Source organism: Diabrotica undecimpunctata, unplaced genomic scaffold, assembly GCF_040954645.1.
Source record: "Diabrotica undecimpunctata isolate CICGRU unplaced genomic scaffold, icDiaUnde3 ctg00002746.1, whole genome shotgun sequence".
Taxonomy (NCBI): domain Eukaryota; kingdom Metazoa; phylum Arthropoda; class Insecta; order Coleoptera; family Chrysomelidae; genus Diabrotica; species Diabrotica undecimpunctata.
In genome coordinates, this window is record NW_027313950.1 from 1 (window position 1) to 16,689 (window position 16,689).

General features: G+C 34.6%; 1 protein-coding gene across 1 annotated transcript; it reads left to right on the plus strand.

Moving 5' to 3' along the window:
• Positions 1-638: 638 nt before the first annotated feature.
• LOC140432073 (E3 SUMO-protein ligase PIAS3-like) lies at positions 639-11,027 on the plus strand. The gene is made up of 5 exons (XM_072519917.1): positions 639-744; positions 2,976-3,166; positions 4,166-4,373; positions 8,764-9,004; positions 10,792-11,027. Exons 1-5 carry the CDS (start codon positions 649-651, stop codon positions 11,025-11,027), a joined length of 972 nt encoding a protein of 323 aa, XP_072376018.1. The 5' UTR covers positions 639-648.
• Positions 11,028-16,689: the final 5,662 nt, after the last annotated feature.

Here is a 16,689-nt window from a genome sequence, read left to right on the forward strand (position 1 = left end):
TTCATATTAATTCACACAATACTGTATTTCATGTCACAGAAGATTTCAGATATAATTCTCAGTTCTTCATGGCTTCTATTGTTTTGCGGCAAATATTTACCGCAAATAACTCTTTAATTATTTGCCTAGATCAAAAATGGAATCTGATGGTACTGGGACAAACCCCCAGTACCTTGGCCAAATTCCAGATCCAGACGTCTTGATAGCCAGGCCAAGATCCTTCGAGATTTTAGCCGCACTGATTTGAAAAATTCGTCTCTTTGCGATGTTAATTACTTGCTCGTGCTCTCTGATGATCTTTTCCCAACATAATAAAACTCTCAACAGGCGATTGGATTCCGCTTCTTGTCTTTTGTCAATCTAAATAAATTATTCGATGTTGTTTATTACAATCGACCCTTTTAAGACGCAATTATTACAGAGAAAGTGTTTTACTCAAGGCAATTTGAAAATACAGAAAACACTTCAATTTCGTTTATTCTCGTTCAAAAAGACAACTTGAGTGTTTTTCTTCGAAGATTTTTTAAAACTCAAATTAAAACCTTACAGAATACTATATTGACACTATTTCATATTAAACTAAAACTAAACAGATTCACTTTTGCGTTAATGATTATTTTTGTTGTACTTTTAGACAGGAACTTTCAAATGGTACTTCTGGAGCTCCTGCTAATAGAATTGCCACAACAGGATAACGTTCCGACGAGTGTTCAGTCTTACGGTGTCGACGGCAGGCAAACGACAGTAAGTATACTTCGTCCATATCTTTAGTGTCACATTATAAAAATTATTTCGATAACAGCAATACAACTAAAAAACTCTTGTAAATATTCTATGGTTGTGGAATTATCAATGACCCAAGCTGACAGAATCGGCTTGGGTGCTGGAATTTATATAGTTTTATTATTTCTGATATTTCTGGTAATTATAGAGAGTTGTAGTATGATAAAGTAACACTTAGGTCCAGTGCCCACGGTTACTGATTTAAACAACGGTTGAAAACTAATTTCATCTGCGATCAGTTTACAACCTAAATAAACCTGTCTCCGCCCACGAAGCGACTGGTTTTGGATCAGTTGTGTTTATTTATTAGAGCACTTCTGTGGTTTTACTATGTTGAGTTCCCACGAAGAAGACATGCTTGATTACTATGAGTACCGCAGGGTTCGTACAGTTTATAGGGATTATTGGGTTACTTCCTACTTTGAAAAGAATGCAAAATCTCGCCTATTCGTAACAGCAAAGAACTGTCCCAGACGGATAGAGAGTTCATTACTTTTTATAGAATGTCGAAAGAATCTGACCTGGAGTTGACAAGAATTGTGAGCCCATTGGTCGAAAAAGATTAATACAAATATGAGGGAAAGTGAATTCAAACAGCTTTTAAAATAGTTATTTTCAGTTTTTCTAAAAACAAACTGAAAATAAAACATTGTTTTGTTTCGTCTATGCCTCAGAGACTTTACTGCGAAAGCAACGAGCCCCCTCAGCCCCTTAAAAGACAACATCTGCTTCTATCATATGCTACCACTACATCAAGTAATCCTTCCAATCCTATATACCGTCTTACTACCTCTGTACCTGATTACTCCATTAGAAACTCCTTTCGCATAGTTATGGAGCCATTCCCGCAATTACTTGCCCGTCTATTAAAGAACACTGACTTATCTAACTCTGCCCATCCCTTCTCGGACCAAACACCTCCCTCACCATTTACATCAAATATGACACATCCCATAAACAAATAATGTTTTATAAGTGTTCAAAATGATCACCATCTTCTTCTAAAAATTTATGAATTCTTTTCATTAAATTATGTCTTGTAATTCTGGAAATATAGTCGGGTGTTAGAGAATTAAAAGCAAGTAAGACTATCTGCATCATATTTTCCTTTGTCGTAATGTAACCACAAATGCTAAAATCTAAAGGAGTCAAGTCCGGAGAGCGAGGTGGCTAACGAAACGGACCCTGATTGGCAATTCATCTATTATCAAACATTTCGTAAAAGTTGAAAAATTGATCATTTGAATGAATATTTCCTTTTTATGTGTGTCTATATGCCTATCTAACTGTGTTTTATGTCTTGTGAGTTATAATGAAGTCGCTCTGATGAACCCCTGAGCGTGAAAAGTGTCCTACCTGTACAATCCTGTATGAATGAATAATAATATTTATATGTAATTACGTGGCGAAAGATTCCAAACCAAAACCAAAAAAAATCTTAAGATCTATCCACTATTCTAGAGGTAGAGTGGTCTACACTTACTAATTATAGTGAATATATTCCTATCTCTTACGAATATATTCATTCTTTGTTTTATTTATTTAGAAAGATTACTCCCCCTCGTAAATTGCAGTGTGGACTTTCTACACTGTTCCATACCGCCACGTAAAGACTTGGTGTTTGGTTTGTAAGCATTATGGTGCCCGTTTAAAGATGACAGTGTGTGGGCCAAGCTCGGTTATTGTTGATTTCGGTTAAAAATTTGTGATTTATTCTTACTATATTGTTACGAACATGCTTTCGGCATGGCTCATGTAACGGTTGCATCTCGAAAACGCTTCGAGAACCTTCGCGATGTATCGAGTGTGAGAGAGAACAACCGGTCACTTTAGCGAATTAGAGGTGGGACTACTTTGGAGTATTCTAGATTAATACTTTTGGTATATATATCTAACGATGTTATGAGTTAGTTTAGTTGTTAAGATATTACCGAACTGTAAACTTATAAATAAATATATTTATATAAATTCGAACCGCTCGTTTTATTTAAAAACGCTACAATATGTATTTATATACAGCGTTTAAATGATACTTGTTCTCCTCAACTTTTATACTCATTTGATTTTTGATACCTTGTGTTTGTTTATTGATTAATTTTAAAAGCAATAATAACAAATTTGTCTGATGCTCCAATTTTGGCTAACGCAATGTTTGATTTAACATTGAATGAATAATTATTGTTTGGTTTCAGCCTGCTGCCCAACCGAGTTTATACCAAACAAATATGTATGCGCATTACCCCCAGTATTCTCAAACTAAGCATCAACAAAATGTTATGGCTTATCCCATTCACCCAGACGTGAAGTTCCGAAAGTTACCATTTTATGATGTTCTAGCTGAAATATTGAAACCTTCCTCGTTAGTTCCTAATAATAATCAAAGGTAAGATATGTCAATCTAATTTTGAAATTTTAACCAGCTGTGCTGCTGAGAAACATGTACTATTTCGCTTATTTGAAAAAGTATATATATATATATATATATATATATATATATATATATATATATATATATATATATATGGAAAAGTTTACATTTCAGCAAAAGCGTGCTGTCGCTTTAATGAATTGAAAAGCCAAATGCTCCGTGTATGAATCGGTATCATTAGAGTCTTATAACGCGTTATTTCTGCATAACCTTGCTTCGTCAGAGACTTCGGCGCGCTCTCAGAGTCAGCGAACGTCTCTGCTTATTTCCCACCTGTAGTGGTAGGTATAAAAGGTGCCATATACTTTGATGGATATTTATAGAGAATTTTTTTTAATCTATATTACTTTTAAACTGTCTATCTATGTAATACCAAATAAAAAGGCTTAAAGTGTAACCTCGTATGAAAATACAAATTATAGGATCTTTATAACTTCGGATAAACTTTTTTTTGAACGCTTTTTATGCAAACAATCTGGACACACTGCAGAGTTCTGGCATAACCATCAATAAACATCTAGCAGTCACTCTCCAAATATAACTTCTAGCCATGTCCCAGTTGATCCTCCTTCTAGTATGTCTCCTCCATCACTCTCCTCAAAAGAAGAAATCTGCAAATAACACTCCTACTGACTTACTTTTCAATCCCAAATATCAGTCTCAAACAGCAATATATATGTATATAGATTCCTTTTAACTCTTGCATCAAAAGAACCCATTCTGCTGACACAAGTCTTGAATCACCTACTTTATCGGTTCCTTCTAGCCCCCCAACTTTGAGTCCAAAAATACACTACCTATCACAGCTTTCGTAACTCCTAAATAAACTCCTAAAAAGAAATCAAAAACTGATTACAAAGAAATTGGTAAAATGGATCCCACATACTTTAATTATTAGAACTAATTTTAAATACAACGAAAGTTTTTTATATTTAATATTGATTTTGTTTCTAGAATGCAAGAAGCCCACTTTAAATTTAGTTTATCGCCTCAGCAGTCAAGTGATATAGCCAGCAGTAGGGATACTAGACCTGGAACAATCTGTGATTATTTAAAGCAAGTACAACTACGATTTTGCTTGTTGGAAACAAGCTGTGAACAAGAAGATGCTTTTCCTCCTTGTATATCTGTTAGAATAAATAATAAGATTTGTCCGTTACCTGTAAGTACTTTTCAGCTTTACGTATTTAGTAGATATCAAATTATACCGATTTAACCTTTTCATTATTGTATTATTTTTAATACATTACGATATTATTTGAACGCATTCGTATTTTTAGATATTACTTATTCATACCTATTAATATGCAACCAACATATCGCGTCTATAACCTAGAATATTGTCTGTAAGCCACAAGCCAGTGGCCAACAATTAATGAAGAGCTAATAACGAAATAATAACGAAACCTCCAGTGAATTTGAAGTTTCTGTTATATTTTTTAAAATATTTTTGATTTAAAGAAAGTAAAAATAAATTCACTATTTCAAGTTATAGTTTAACACTGTTTCAACAATATATATATTTATATACATTAGGTGCCTACTAATAAATTGTGAATTTTTTCACGTTCCATTATTTTAGATAGCACATTGTTTTATTTATATTCAATTTCACTATATGCCTCACATTATTAATTCAAAAAAATAACCGTTTTCAGCAGAGACCAAGAGATTCAGCGAAACAAAATCTATGATTAATAAAATGTCGACCACTTAATCAGCTGCTGAGAGTTAGTGAAAGAGAGGAATCATTTTTATTTAAATTAAGCCTCACCTTTATCAGCAACCTGCACCGTTTCCGAATTTACAGTTACTCTTTGATCCTCTGTCTCTTCCATCTGGATAATATTTTCTTCATATATTGAATGTGGAGACATTTGCATATTACAATCCTGTGTCAGACAGTCTAAGCTACTTTCGATCATTGTGGAATTTGACCATGCACTGGAGCAGCTTGATGAGTCAAAAACCGGTGACTGTAAAGACTGAGCATGTTGATTTAGGGCTGTTATTGTTTTTGCATCTTCTGTTGTTGTATGTGTACTAAAAAGTTGGGGTAATTTTTTACTTTCTCTGCCCCATCCTGATGCTCATGACATTTGGTATACTTACGTATTTTTCGCTGTAGATCACGAAAATGTTCGAATTTTTTGTCAGAAATTCTCTTTTTGAGGCCACAAATCATTTTCGTGATCTATGGTCAAAAATACAGATTATAATAACAGAAGAGAGGCTAGAAAATTTTACAAGGAAATCAAGCAATGCACCCAAGGATACATAACAAGATCAACAGTTTGCAAGGACAAAAATGGGGCAATTATCAGCGAGAAAGAGGAAATAATGAAAAGGTGGAAGGAGCATTTTCAAGAGCTGTTAACCCCGAAGAAGAACAAAACGAAGATGAAGAGATAATTCACCACACAGCAGAACAACTAGTTGAGCAACCAACATTGGAAGAAACGATAAACGTCATAAAACATCTAAAAAATAACAAAGCACCTGGCACAGATGGAATAACTGCAGAACTGATAAAAAATGGTGGACATGCGCTTTGGAGGCGTATCCATAAACTAATCGACCGCATATGGACACTAGAAGTCATCCCAGAAGATTGGAAAGTAGGAATCATACTTCCTATGTACAAAGGGGGAGACAAACGACTCTGCAAAAATTATAGGGGCATAACAGTTTTAAATGTCATCTACAAGATATTATCAGGAATTATATACAGCCGCCTGGAATCGTTTTCGGAGGAGATTATTGGTGAATACCAATGTGGCTTCAGACCAAAGAGGTCAACTATAGACCAAATACATATATGTTAAGAGGTATACATGAAAAATGTGTTAAATATAACATACCTATTTACAACTTGTATATCGATTTCAACAGGCGTTTGATAGAGTAGATCGACAAAAGATGTTAAAGCAACTATCTATGTTAGGGATACCCAATAAGTTGGTTAAACTTATACGAATGACTCTGGAGGGTTCCAAAGCTATGGTGAGAATAGATGGAAATATGACGCAGGCCTTTGATATTGAAAATGGAGTTAGACAAGGTGATGCCTTATCAACAACACTTTTTAATCTAACTTTAGAAGCTGTTTTTAGAAAACTGGATATAAACGGCTGTATTAATACAAGATCTATGCAAATATGCGCATATGCGGATGATGTTGCCATAATAAGCCGCAACAAAAGGGTATTAAGCGAAAAAGTTATAGAACTGAAACGAGAAGCTGCTACGTTTGGTCTATATATAAATGAAAGCAAAACAAAATATATTGGAGTGCACAAATCGAATGAACATGAGAATCTGAAGGTAGACAACCATACCTACAAATATGCCTCACTTTTCCCTACCTAGGCTCATAATAAATGATAACAACAACATCAGTCAAGAAATACAAGCACAGATTCTTAGCGGTAATAAGTGCTTTTATGCATACAAAGACTTAATGAAAAGTAAGTTACTGAATCGTGAGTCTAAGCTGAGAATCTACAAAACAGTAATTAGACCAGTGGTCACATATGGATGTGAAACGTGGACCCTTTCAACCACTGATGAAAATCAACTGAGAATATTTGAGCGCAAAATACTAAGGAAGATATTTGGACCAACCCAATGCAGCGATAGTTCGTGGAGAATTAAAATGAACCACGAGCTGGATGAACTAATGCAGAGCGCAGATATTGTCAGATTTGTAAAGTCACAAAGACTAAACTGGCTTGGTCACCTAGAAAGAATGCCAGATAATCGAGCTGTAAAAGTAGTCCAGAGATGGAAGCCCCAAGGAAACAGAACAAGAGGAAGGTCCCGTAAAAGATGGATAGACGACGTAGAGAGGGATCTTAAAACCATGAACATCAGGCAGTGGCGAAGGAAAGTATCCGACAGGGCAGAATGGAAGAACATTGTTAAGCAGAACATTGTTAAGACTCACAAAGGGTTGTAGCGCCATCAGAAGAAGAAGAAGAAGAAGAATGGTCAAAAATACATGTTTAAGTAATTCTGTACTTACTTTCTGGGCTTAATGTATGTATTTAGAAATGACATTGAATCGAAGTACTTCCATTGTGGGGTAACAGGAGCTCCGGAAACTTATTTCTTAAATTTATCTAAATTCTCTGGCAATCTTTCACTGAAAAAGTATAATGCAAAAAACTCATTTACCAGTAATACAAAACTGCAATTAGGTAGTTTACTTCGAATTACACAAGATAAACATACCGGTCATTTGAAGTTCTTCGGAAATTTTTTTTAACTGTTTTGTTTCATTTTTTGGTATTTAAACTGTTTATTGGATTTATCATAAATGTGTGGGTAACCCCAAATTAGACCAATTAACAACATTATTTATCTGAAATATTGAAATTATACTATGATCATCATCATCAGTTGCATTACAGCTCGTTATGAGTCAAAGCCTTCTTCAGAACAATCCTCCATTCGCCCCTGTATCTGGCAACTCTTCTCCATGCTCTAATTCCGATAGACTTCAAATCATTTTCTAGGTTGTCTTGGTACCTAAGTCTCGGTCTTCCTCTTCTTCGTTGTCCGATCGGCCCTCTTCGGTCAAAAACTTTTCTGACTATGGCATCTTCCTCTCGTCTGATTACATGACCTATCCATCTGAGGCGTGCTACCTTAATGAATTTTACAACGTCAGGTTCTCCAAATCTTCTATACAACTCAAAATTGTAACACCTGCGCCACAAACATTGTTCTTTTATGCCTCCATATATTCGTCTTAGTATTTTTCGCTCAAAACGTTTGAGCAATTCTTGGTCATTCTGTGTTAGTTTCCAAGTTTCTGAACCATATGTTAGCACTGGACTTATTAGTGTTTTGTATACAGTCAGTTTAATTTTTCTAGGCATTTTTGAGGCCATCTGTCTCCTTAAGCCATAGTAACACTTATAACAATTATACTATGATATCCTTTTATTATTTTATAAATTATTAACTTAACGTCCATTGTATCAAATAATCAACAAAATTCGAAAATCTAAACAACATAAACATATATGTTAACAACTTTACAAAATAAAACTGGAAGGCGGGACACAAAACTCTTTCTTTTGATTGGCCAGACGCAAGTAACGCACTGTAAAATATGACAGTTGACCAACTCTTCCGTTCCAGTGCGTTTCGCTTACGTTCTGTCATGCGTTTCCGTTCATTTATAAATAAGAGTACACAAAAGTCTATGTTGATCTTTTCCAGTGCGTCTGCGTCTACAGTCCTTCTTCTTCTTCACGTGCTATCTCCTCTAAGAAGGTTGGCAATTCGCACTTTCGACACTGCTGCTCTAAAGAGGTCAGCAGAAGTGCAGTTAAACCAAGCTCTCAAATTATTCAACCAGGAGATGCGTCTTCTTCCGGGACTCCTTCTACCCTGTATTCTTCCTTGTATTATTAATTTCAGCAAGTTATAACGCTCGCCCCTTATGACATGTCCCAGATATTGCAGTTTTCTGACTTTAATTGTATTACAGTCCGTCAAACTATAAATCCATCTTAATTATTATAATATATACCTTTTTGCAGAACCCAATTCCGACCAATAAACCGGGTGTAGAGCCTAAACGCCCACCACGCCCTGTAAATATTACTGGAATGGTAAAATTAAGCCCTACAATTGGAAACCTTATATCTGTATCGTGGGCCGCAGATTTTAATAGAGGATATGCTCTAAGTGTGAGTTTAGTTCAGAAGCTAAGCTCTGTTGAATTACTTCAAAGACTGAAAAGTAAAGGATCAAAAAATGCTGAATATACAAGATCCTTAAGTAAGTATTTGATTAGTTTTTCTTTGTTATTTGTATTTATTGGAATTTTGGGTAAGGATCCAATCTCTGAAGAAAAACAATCTTTGGAGTGACAACCTCATGAACTAAAACCATTAAAACGCCTCTACCTTAGTTTAAGTCTTTTTTACTCTTACTTACTTACTTACTTAGTCCTAAGCCTTTCTACCGTTAGGTGTAAGGCTGGTGGGGTTAAGATTTGCACTGTTGTCTCTATGCTATCCGGTCTTGTGTTAGATTTCGTGCACTTTCCCATGTCAATCCTTTCTTCTCAACTTCTTTTCTAGTTTCGTCTACGCACCTAACTCTTGGTCTTCCTCGTTTGTTTTTCCCTTGTATTCTCGTTTCAAACACTCGTTTTGTTAATCTTTCATTCGACATTCTACACACGTGCCCGAACCATCTTAGTTGCCCCTCTACTATTTTTTCGTTTATTGGTTCTAGTTTTAGGTTTTGTCTGATTATTTCGTTTCGTATTTTGTCTGTCCTCTTTCTGTTTGCTATTTTCCTCAGGAACCTCATTTCCATAGCATTGACTCGAGATTTTTGTCTCCCAGTCAATGTCCATGACTCGCTATTATAGATGATTGTAGGTCTAACTACTGATTTAACGACTGCCGTTTTTACCTTCTCCGGTATTTCTTTTTTCCCCAAAAATGTTGTTTTCATAGTGTTAAATAAGCTTCCTGTTCGTCCCATTCTCTCATTTATTTCCATGTCTTGTTTACCGTTTGATTCAATTATTACTCCTAGGTATTTAAAATGTTCCACTTGTTCTAGTTGTTTTCCGTTTAATAGTATTGCGTGTGTCTTTCTCTTATTTGAAATTATCATTGTTTTCGTTTTCTCTGTATTTATTTTCATATTTATGTTTGACAGTTCTTCTTCTAGGATTTCAAGGTTGTTCTGTAGGTCTTCTCTGTTTTCTGCTATCAAAACCATGTCGTCTGCAAATAGAAGCTCTGATAGTTGAGCCTGTTTCATTTGCCAGTATCCTAATGTTAGTTTTCTCATTCTTCTCTTGGCTTTCTTTATTGCTTCATCCAGTACCACTGAGAACAGCAGTGGGCTCAACACGCATCCCTGTTTGACGCCTTGACTTGTAGTAAATTCTGCGGATTCCTCGTTGTTGGTTCTCACCGTATTTGTATTATTATTGTACATATCCTTTATTACATCAATTGTTATCCTGTCAACTCCTCTTTCCTTTAATGTCCTCCATACGTCCTTTCTTTGTATTCTGTCAAACGCCTTTTCCAGATCAATAAAGCATATATGTATTTTTCTATTTTTATTGATTACTTTCTCACTTATTTGTCTTATCTTATTTATCGTATTCTCTATTTTACTCTTCATATCTTTATTTAATAAATTTTTAAAGACTTTTCCAAAGAAATAAATCTTTCTTTTCTCTTTTCTACCAGTGGATTCGACTAGGACAAAATCTCCTTCAGGTATTCCTCTGCAGATTCTAAAAATTGCCTGGGTCAATTTTAATAAAAGATTCATCCCTTGATGATGAATCTAGTAGTGGCTCTTCTTAGGAGGTTTCGGAAACTTTAGCAAATACTTTCTTCTTAATTTTTTGTACTTCCTGTATTTTAGATCTCTCCTTTCCCTTTTTTGCTTTGGTCCTGTACCTTTCTTCTATTGCCTTTTTCTCTGGGGTGGTCAGTCCATCACAAGTGTATCCAATGGTGTAGAAATTTTTGTATTATAAAAATCGTTAATAAATATACTGTATTTTTGACTAAGAAAATAAATTTTAGTTAAAGAGAAGCTCAACGACGATGGCGACGAAATAGCAACTACGTCTTTAAGAGTTTCGCTAATGTGCCCTCTCGGTAAACTGAGAATGACCACTCCGTGTAGACCTATAACCTGCATGCATTTACAATGTTTTGATGCCTATTTATTTCTGCAAATGAATGAAAAGAAGCCCACTTGGAGTTGCCCCGTATGTGATAAGCCTGCGTTGTACGATGATTTGCGGATAGATGGGTGAGTACAATATTATACTAAATTTATGTTTTTCTTAATATCTCGGGAATAAACCCACACTTTATATTTCTAGTTGTCAAGTTTAAGTATTATAGCGCGTGCAATGATGAGGCATACGCCAAAAAACATTGTTTTGAGAAAACTTAAAAAAACCATTTTGTCCTGAAGGGTATCTTTCAATTCAAAGGAAAAATTTAGGTTATTGTAAATTATTCATATCAGGTTTACTTATGTTGAAATATATATGAATGTAAGACTCGTTTAGACATCTTGTTTACAATGAGCAGAGTTAACCATAAATTCTATGATTCCTATAGACAGGTAAAAAAAGAATATAATAAGAAACTAGAACAAAACGATCAAAGCTATATGAAAACAGGATGTCTGAAGCTGCCAACAAAAATAAATGCATGTGGCAAATTGTTAGTGCAATTAATGGTCAATTAAAAAGTGTAAATTCAATAAAAGTAGAGGGTAGTCCTCAAGAGATTGCTGATAAATACATGATCCACTTAAATACTACTTTCAATAACACTTTATCTCAATTACAATACACTGAATATAAAGACAACATTGCAAGTAACATAAATTCAGTGTTTGTCGCACCTGTGACAGAAACTGAAATTATGGATATAACTAAAAATTTAAAAAACAAAAAGTTGTGGAATTGATGAAATACCTACTAAAATCCTTAAACTTTGTATAAAGGAGATAGTGAATCCTCTCACTACAATCATAAATAATTCACTAAAATCTGGTGTATTTCCTGAATGCCTGGAAAACTGCCATAGTAACACACACCTGTTTACAAAAAGGGTGATCCTAAATTAATTAATAACTATGACCAATTACCCTTCTATGTTCCTTTTCAAAAATCTTAGAAATGACTATGTATAGGCGGATAACAGAATTTTTAACAAAATGTCATATTATTAGTGCAAATCAGCATGGTTATCAACAGGGAAAATCAACTCAGACTGCGATTTTTCAATTTGTCTGGGATATTTTGAAATGTACTGAGATTGGTCATATGGCTTTGGGGTCTCTTTTTGGACCTATCGAAGGCATGACTGTTTAGTGCATGACCTATTATTTGATAAATTGGAGAAATATGGTATACGTGGACCAGCATTGAACTGGTTTCAGTCCTACTTGGCAAATAGGAGACATTTAGTAAAAATACATAAAAACACTGAAATAGGCATCTCATCTGAAAGCACTATCAATATTGGAGTACCACAAGGAAGTGGTGATTGGTCCTTTACTGTTTGTGATCTATATCAATGATCTTCATGGTCTAGTGGCTAATCTACTTCCAGCATAACAAATTATGCAGATGATACAAACATTTTAGTCAGTGGTAAAGACATGTCTGTTCTAAGCGTTAATGCTAGTTTAGAGTTCCAGAAAGCTAAAGATTGGTTTTCTATGAATAGGTTGGTTTTAAATCAAAATAAAACAGATCTTCTTTTGTTTAAGACAAATTATGCACATTCAGATATGCCAAATAGTATTATTGTAAATAATGACACTTTAAATATTAGCAGCAGTACCAAATTTTTAGGATTATATATTGACAGTTTTTTATGTTGGGATAAACATGTTGACCAGTTTGTATGTCTTTGAGTAAAGTGATTTACAGCTTTAGAGTTCTAAAAAAATACATGAATAGTAACTCATTAAAAACAGTGTATCATGCTAATTTGAAGCAAAATTTAGATAGGTCTAATAAATTTTGGCCACAATAGGGACATAAATAATGTATTTCTGGTTCAGAAAAAAATAATCAGAGTTATGGTTTGACTTAAAAAGTAGGGAATCATGTAGAGGCATTTTAGGAGTAATAATATTTTAACAGTTTACGCTGTATTTATTCAAGAATGCTTACTGTTCCTATATAAGAATAAAATACTCTTTAGGAACTTTGAGCCCCAATAGTATAGTAAATACCAGGTTATATAATTATAAAATTCCAATACACAGGTTAAGTATAACAGAAAAAAACGCTCTTTATTGCTGCATCAAATTGTTTAATAAACTGCCTGAACCTATTAAAAGGGAGGAAAGATTAAGTTTGTATAAACATCAAATATTTAAATTACTGGTAGCTCTTGAGCCATATTCTGTGGAGGACTATTTGTATATGTAACGGTTAGGAATAAGTAAATAATATTTTCGTTTTAGACACTGTTTTTTTTTAAATAATTTTATGTTCACGGAATGTATATTATTTTCTAAAAATAAAGATATTGTTATGTTATGTTATGTTATATAAATAACATACACGACAACGCGCTATCTCAGAGTGAGTATACATAGTCAGGTATGTCATACACTGCTTAGTTAGTATGAATATTGTCTTCTGCATCACTGACCCATTTTTGACAACTGAGATGATGCTAGATCAAATGTTTCAGTCTGTTTAAATCTATAGATGATGCCGACAGTCCAGATTTTACTAAATAATATTTGTCCATTCCAGCAATGTCTTGAGTGTGAATTTCACATGTCTTTGTTTTGAGACAGTTGATAGAGAAATATACAATAGCTATAGAAATATAGACAATAGCTAAGAGAGTAATGGGTTCCTGAGAAAAGATATGTTTGAGGGAACGTACACCAAAGTAAGGACTGCTGTCTGATTGACCGAAAGTTTTCCAATGGCGGTTGGTTTTCAACAAGACTGTTCCCTTATTCACCTGTTTAACCTTGTTAAGGATGTACTGACAGAGAAGTTAAGAAAGGGGACACCTTGGTCAATGCCCTTTGCGGATGATATCGTGTTAGTAGAGGAGAGCAAAGAAATGTTGAAAGAGAAGTTGGAAGGTTGGAGAGGGACCTATTGAAAAGGGAGGAAAGTTTAGCAGTTCGAGATGGAGGTTCAAAAAAAGTCGATTCAGTCGCGGAGAAAAGCTTTCTATACAGCTGTGGCGTCAAATTTTTGGGCTTCGTAGCCGTGAATTCCTGGATACTTTGAATAACCATTTGACAATTGAGAACGTTGATCTGACGGCTGTTGAAACGCGGTATTATAAAATTACGTTTTCGCGCGACGGGTGAGACATCAAAAAGACAGGTTTTCTGCGAAATATACCAAGCAATGGAATACATTTATGATTATGTTGAGAACAACGCTGATGAATGTTATATTAACGTAAAATAGCTGCAGGAACAGATTGAAGTAGACTTTATTTCCGGATCGAAGGACAATAAAAACGATTACAAGAGGAATACGGTAACGAAATTGTAATTACTTACCAGGATTGGAGACGAAAATATTTGTTTTCGTAATACCGTAACCTGAGTAAACTATTTACTTAAGTATACAAGCAATCTAGGCCCTTCTGCTCGTGTCTGAGAGTTTGGGTGCAATTCTTTCAAAAATCATATAGAAGCTGTTTGTATTATCTTTAAAATTAAAATGAAATGTGCGCCATTCTTAATAGATTATCCTCGTAAGGAAATGAGCTCAAAGAAATAAAATGAGACATTTAAAACAAAACTATCCTTTTATTATTTTGTAACCAATAAAAAGTTATAAAAAGATTCTACGTTAAAAACTAACTTACGTCATCCCAAAAAAGAATTAAACAATTTTGTTTACGGTATTTAGTGACACATGAGAAGTGCTTATACCAAACTAGAATTAAAATCGTATCGTAATAAAACAAACATGTATTGTTATATCTTGGCATTAGATTATGAATGAGAAATATATGAAAATAAAATTATACTTTATCCCAAATTTTGAAATTCGTTCACATAAAAAATACATTTGTTTAGTAGGTAGAATATAGATATCTATTGTAATTAAAAGATCAGTAATAAATCATTTCACTGTTATTTAGTTCATGTCATCTCGGCTAACAGAAACGTTGTATCTATCAAGCGAGAACATACTATCCACCATAAAAATATGTAGAATTGTTCGACTAAGCAAACGCGATATTCTCCAAACGAATTGATGGTTTCAGAACACATACCATAAATACATAGCTATTTAGATAGCCTAGGACCAATAAACATAGTTGTAGCAGGTAACTATTAGGGCTCCCGGTAAGGGTCTAAAGTAAATATTTATTTGAAAATATATAAGAGAAAAGAAATTTTTCGGCTTACCTCGTCAAGAGACCACTCAAACAAAATTTTCGTCCTGGCTGTTGGACGTTCAAAGAGAGAAAAAGAGATCAATTTCGCTGAGTTAACGAACGCTCTGATTTTGAGGTGACGGTCGGAGATATTAGGAACTACAGTAGGGTCCTTGCGGCAATTTAAATGCACTTGGCGCGGATAGATGGCGTGGGCAACATTGATTTGAATATTTACTAGGAATTATAATAATAAATTTTTTGAAACGGTTACAATACTGTTCACAAAATCCTTTCGCGAGAATGGTATACTACAAAGCAATCCGACCATCAGCAAGAAAGTTTAAGAGATATTTCTGAATTCACTGAAAGTAGGCGTTGGTGCTTTGTTTTGACAACAAATTTGGGGATTTTCGAAGCTGCTTCCATCGTCCGCCTTTACGCAATTCGTTTAGGACAGTGCGACTTTTAATACTAATACACTCGACGGACACTACCCTTTCCATTGTATGAAGGAGATTGGTTTTATCAATATTTCTGAAATATTAATTTTAGCGAAAAAATAAGAGATCAAAATTGTATAAAAATATAATTCTCTCCATTTTTTTTATGTACATTCATGTCGCAAAGTTAATAATAAACAAGATAATTCTAGAATTAATGCCTTGTCATTTTCCCCCTTAACTCAGAAAATATTGACCACACGAAAAAAATTGCAAAGAATAAATTATAGGAAATCGCAGTGTCAACAATTTAAGTTCTTACCATTTTGAAAATGGCGAAGATATTAAGCAAAAACGGTTCTCTTTAAATTCAAGATGCAGGCTAACGCAAGGTTGGATTCAATCGCGGTTTTAAATTTACACTACTATTGATCCCCGTCCCCTAAAGGTTCTTCTTCTTTGTGTGCCGTGCTTGTATTCAAGCGTTGGCTATCGTCATATTGACAAGCTGATGAAATGATTCTCGGTCGGCAGCTAGATGAAACAGTTCCTCGAAGGTTCGACCTGTCCATTGTCTAATGTTACGCAGCCAGGACAGTTGTTTTCTTCCGACCCAACGTTTTCCTTCGATTTTGCCCTGAATGATTAACCGGAGTAAGCGATATTTAGGTCCTCTCATTATATGACCGAAGTATTGGACCTTTCTCATTTTGATGATGTTGATCAATTCTCGCTCTTTGTGCACGGTCTCTAGCACGCGTTCGTTAGATATGTGTGCTGTCCACGGGATTCTGAGCATGCAACGGTAACACCATAACTCAAACGCTTCTAATTTGTTGAGATTTTTTATTTTTGTTGTCCAGGTTTCACATCCATAGAACAAAGTGGACCAGACGTAGCACTTCAATACTCTTAGACGTGTGGTCAACGACAGACTTCTACTGCATAATACAGAACGCCAGTTAATAAAGTTTTTCCGTGCGAGTTCTATTCTGGTCGAAATTTCCTCGTCACTTTCAACCCTGCAGTCAATCCAGCTACCCAGATATCTAAAGTGTTCCACCCTTTCCAGGATTTTGTTATCTAATCTTAGCACTGAGTCTTCGATATTAATTTTTCCGACCACCATCCATTT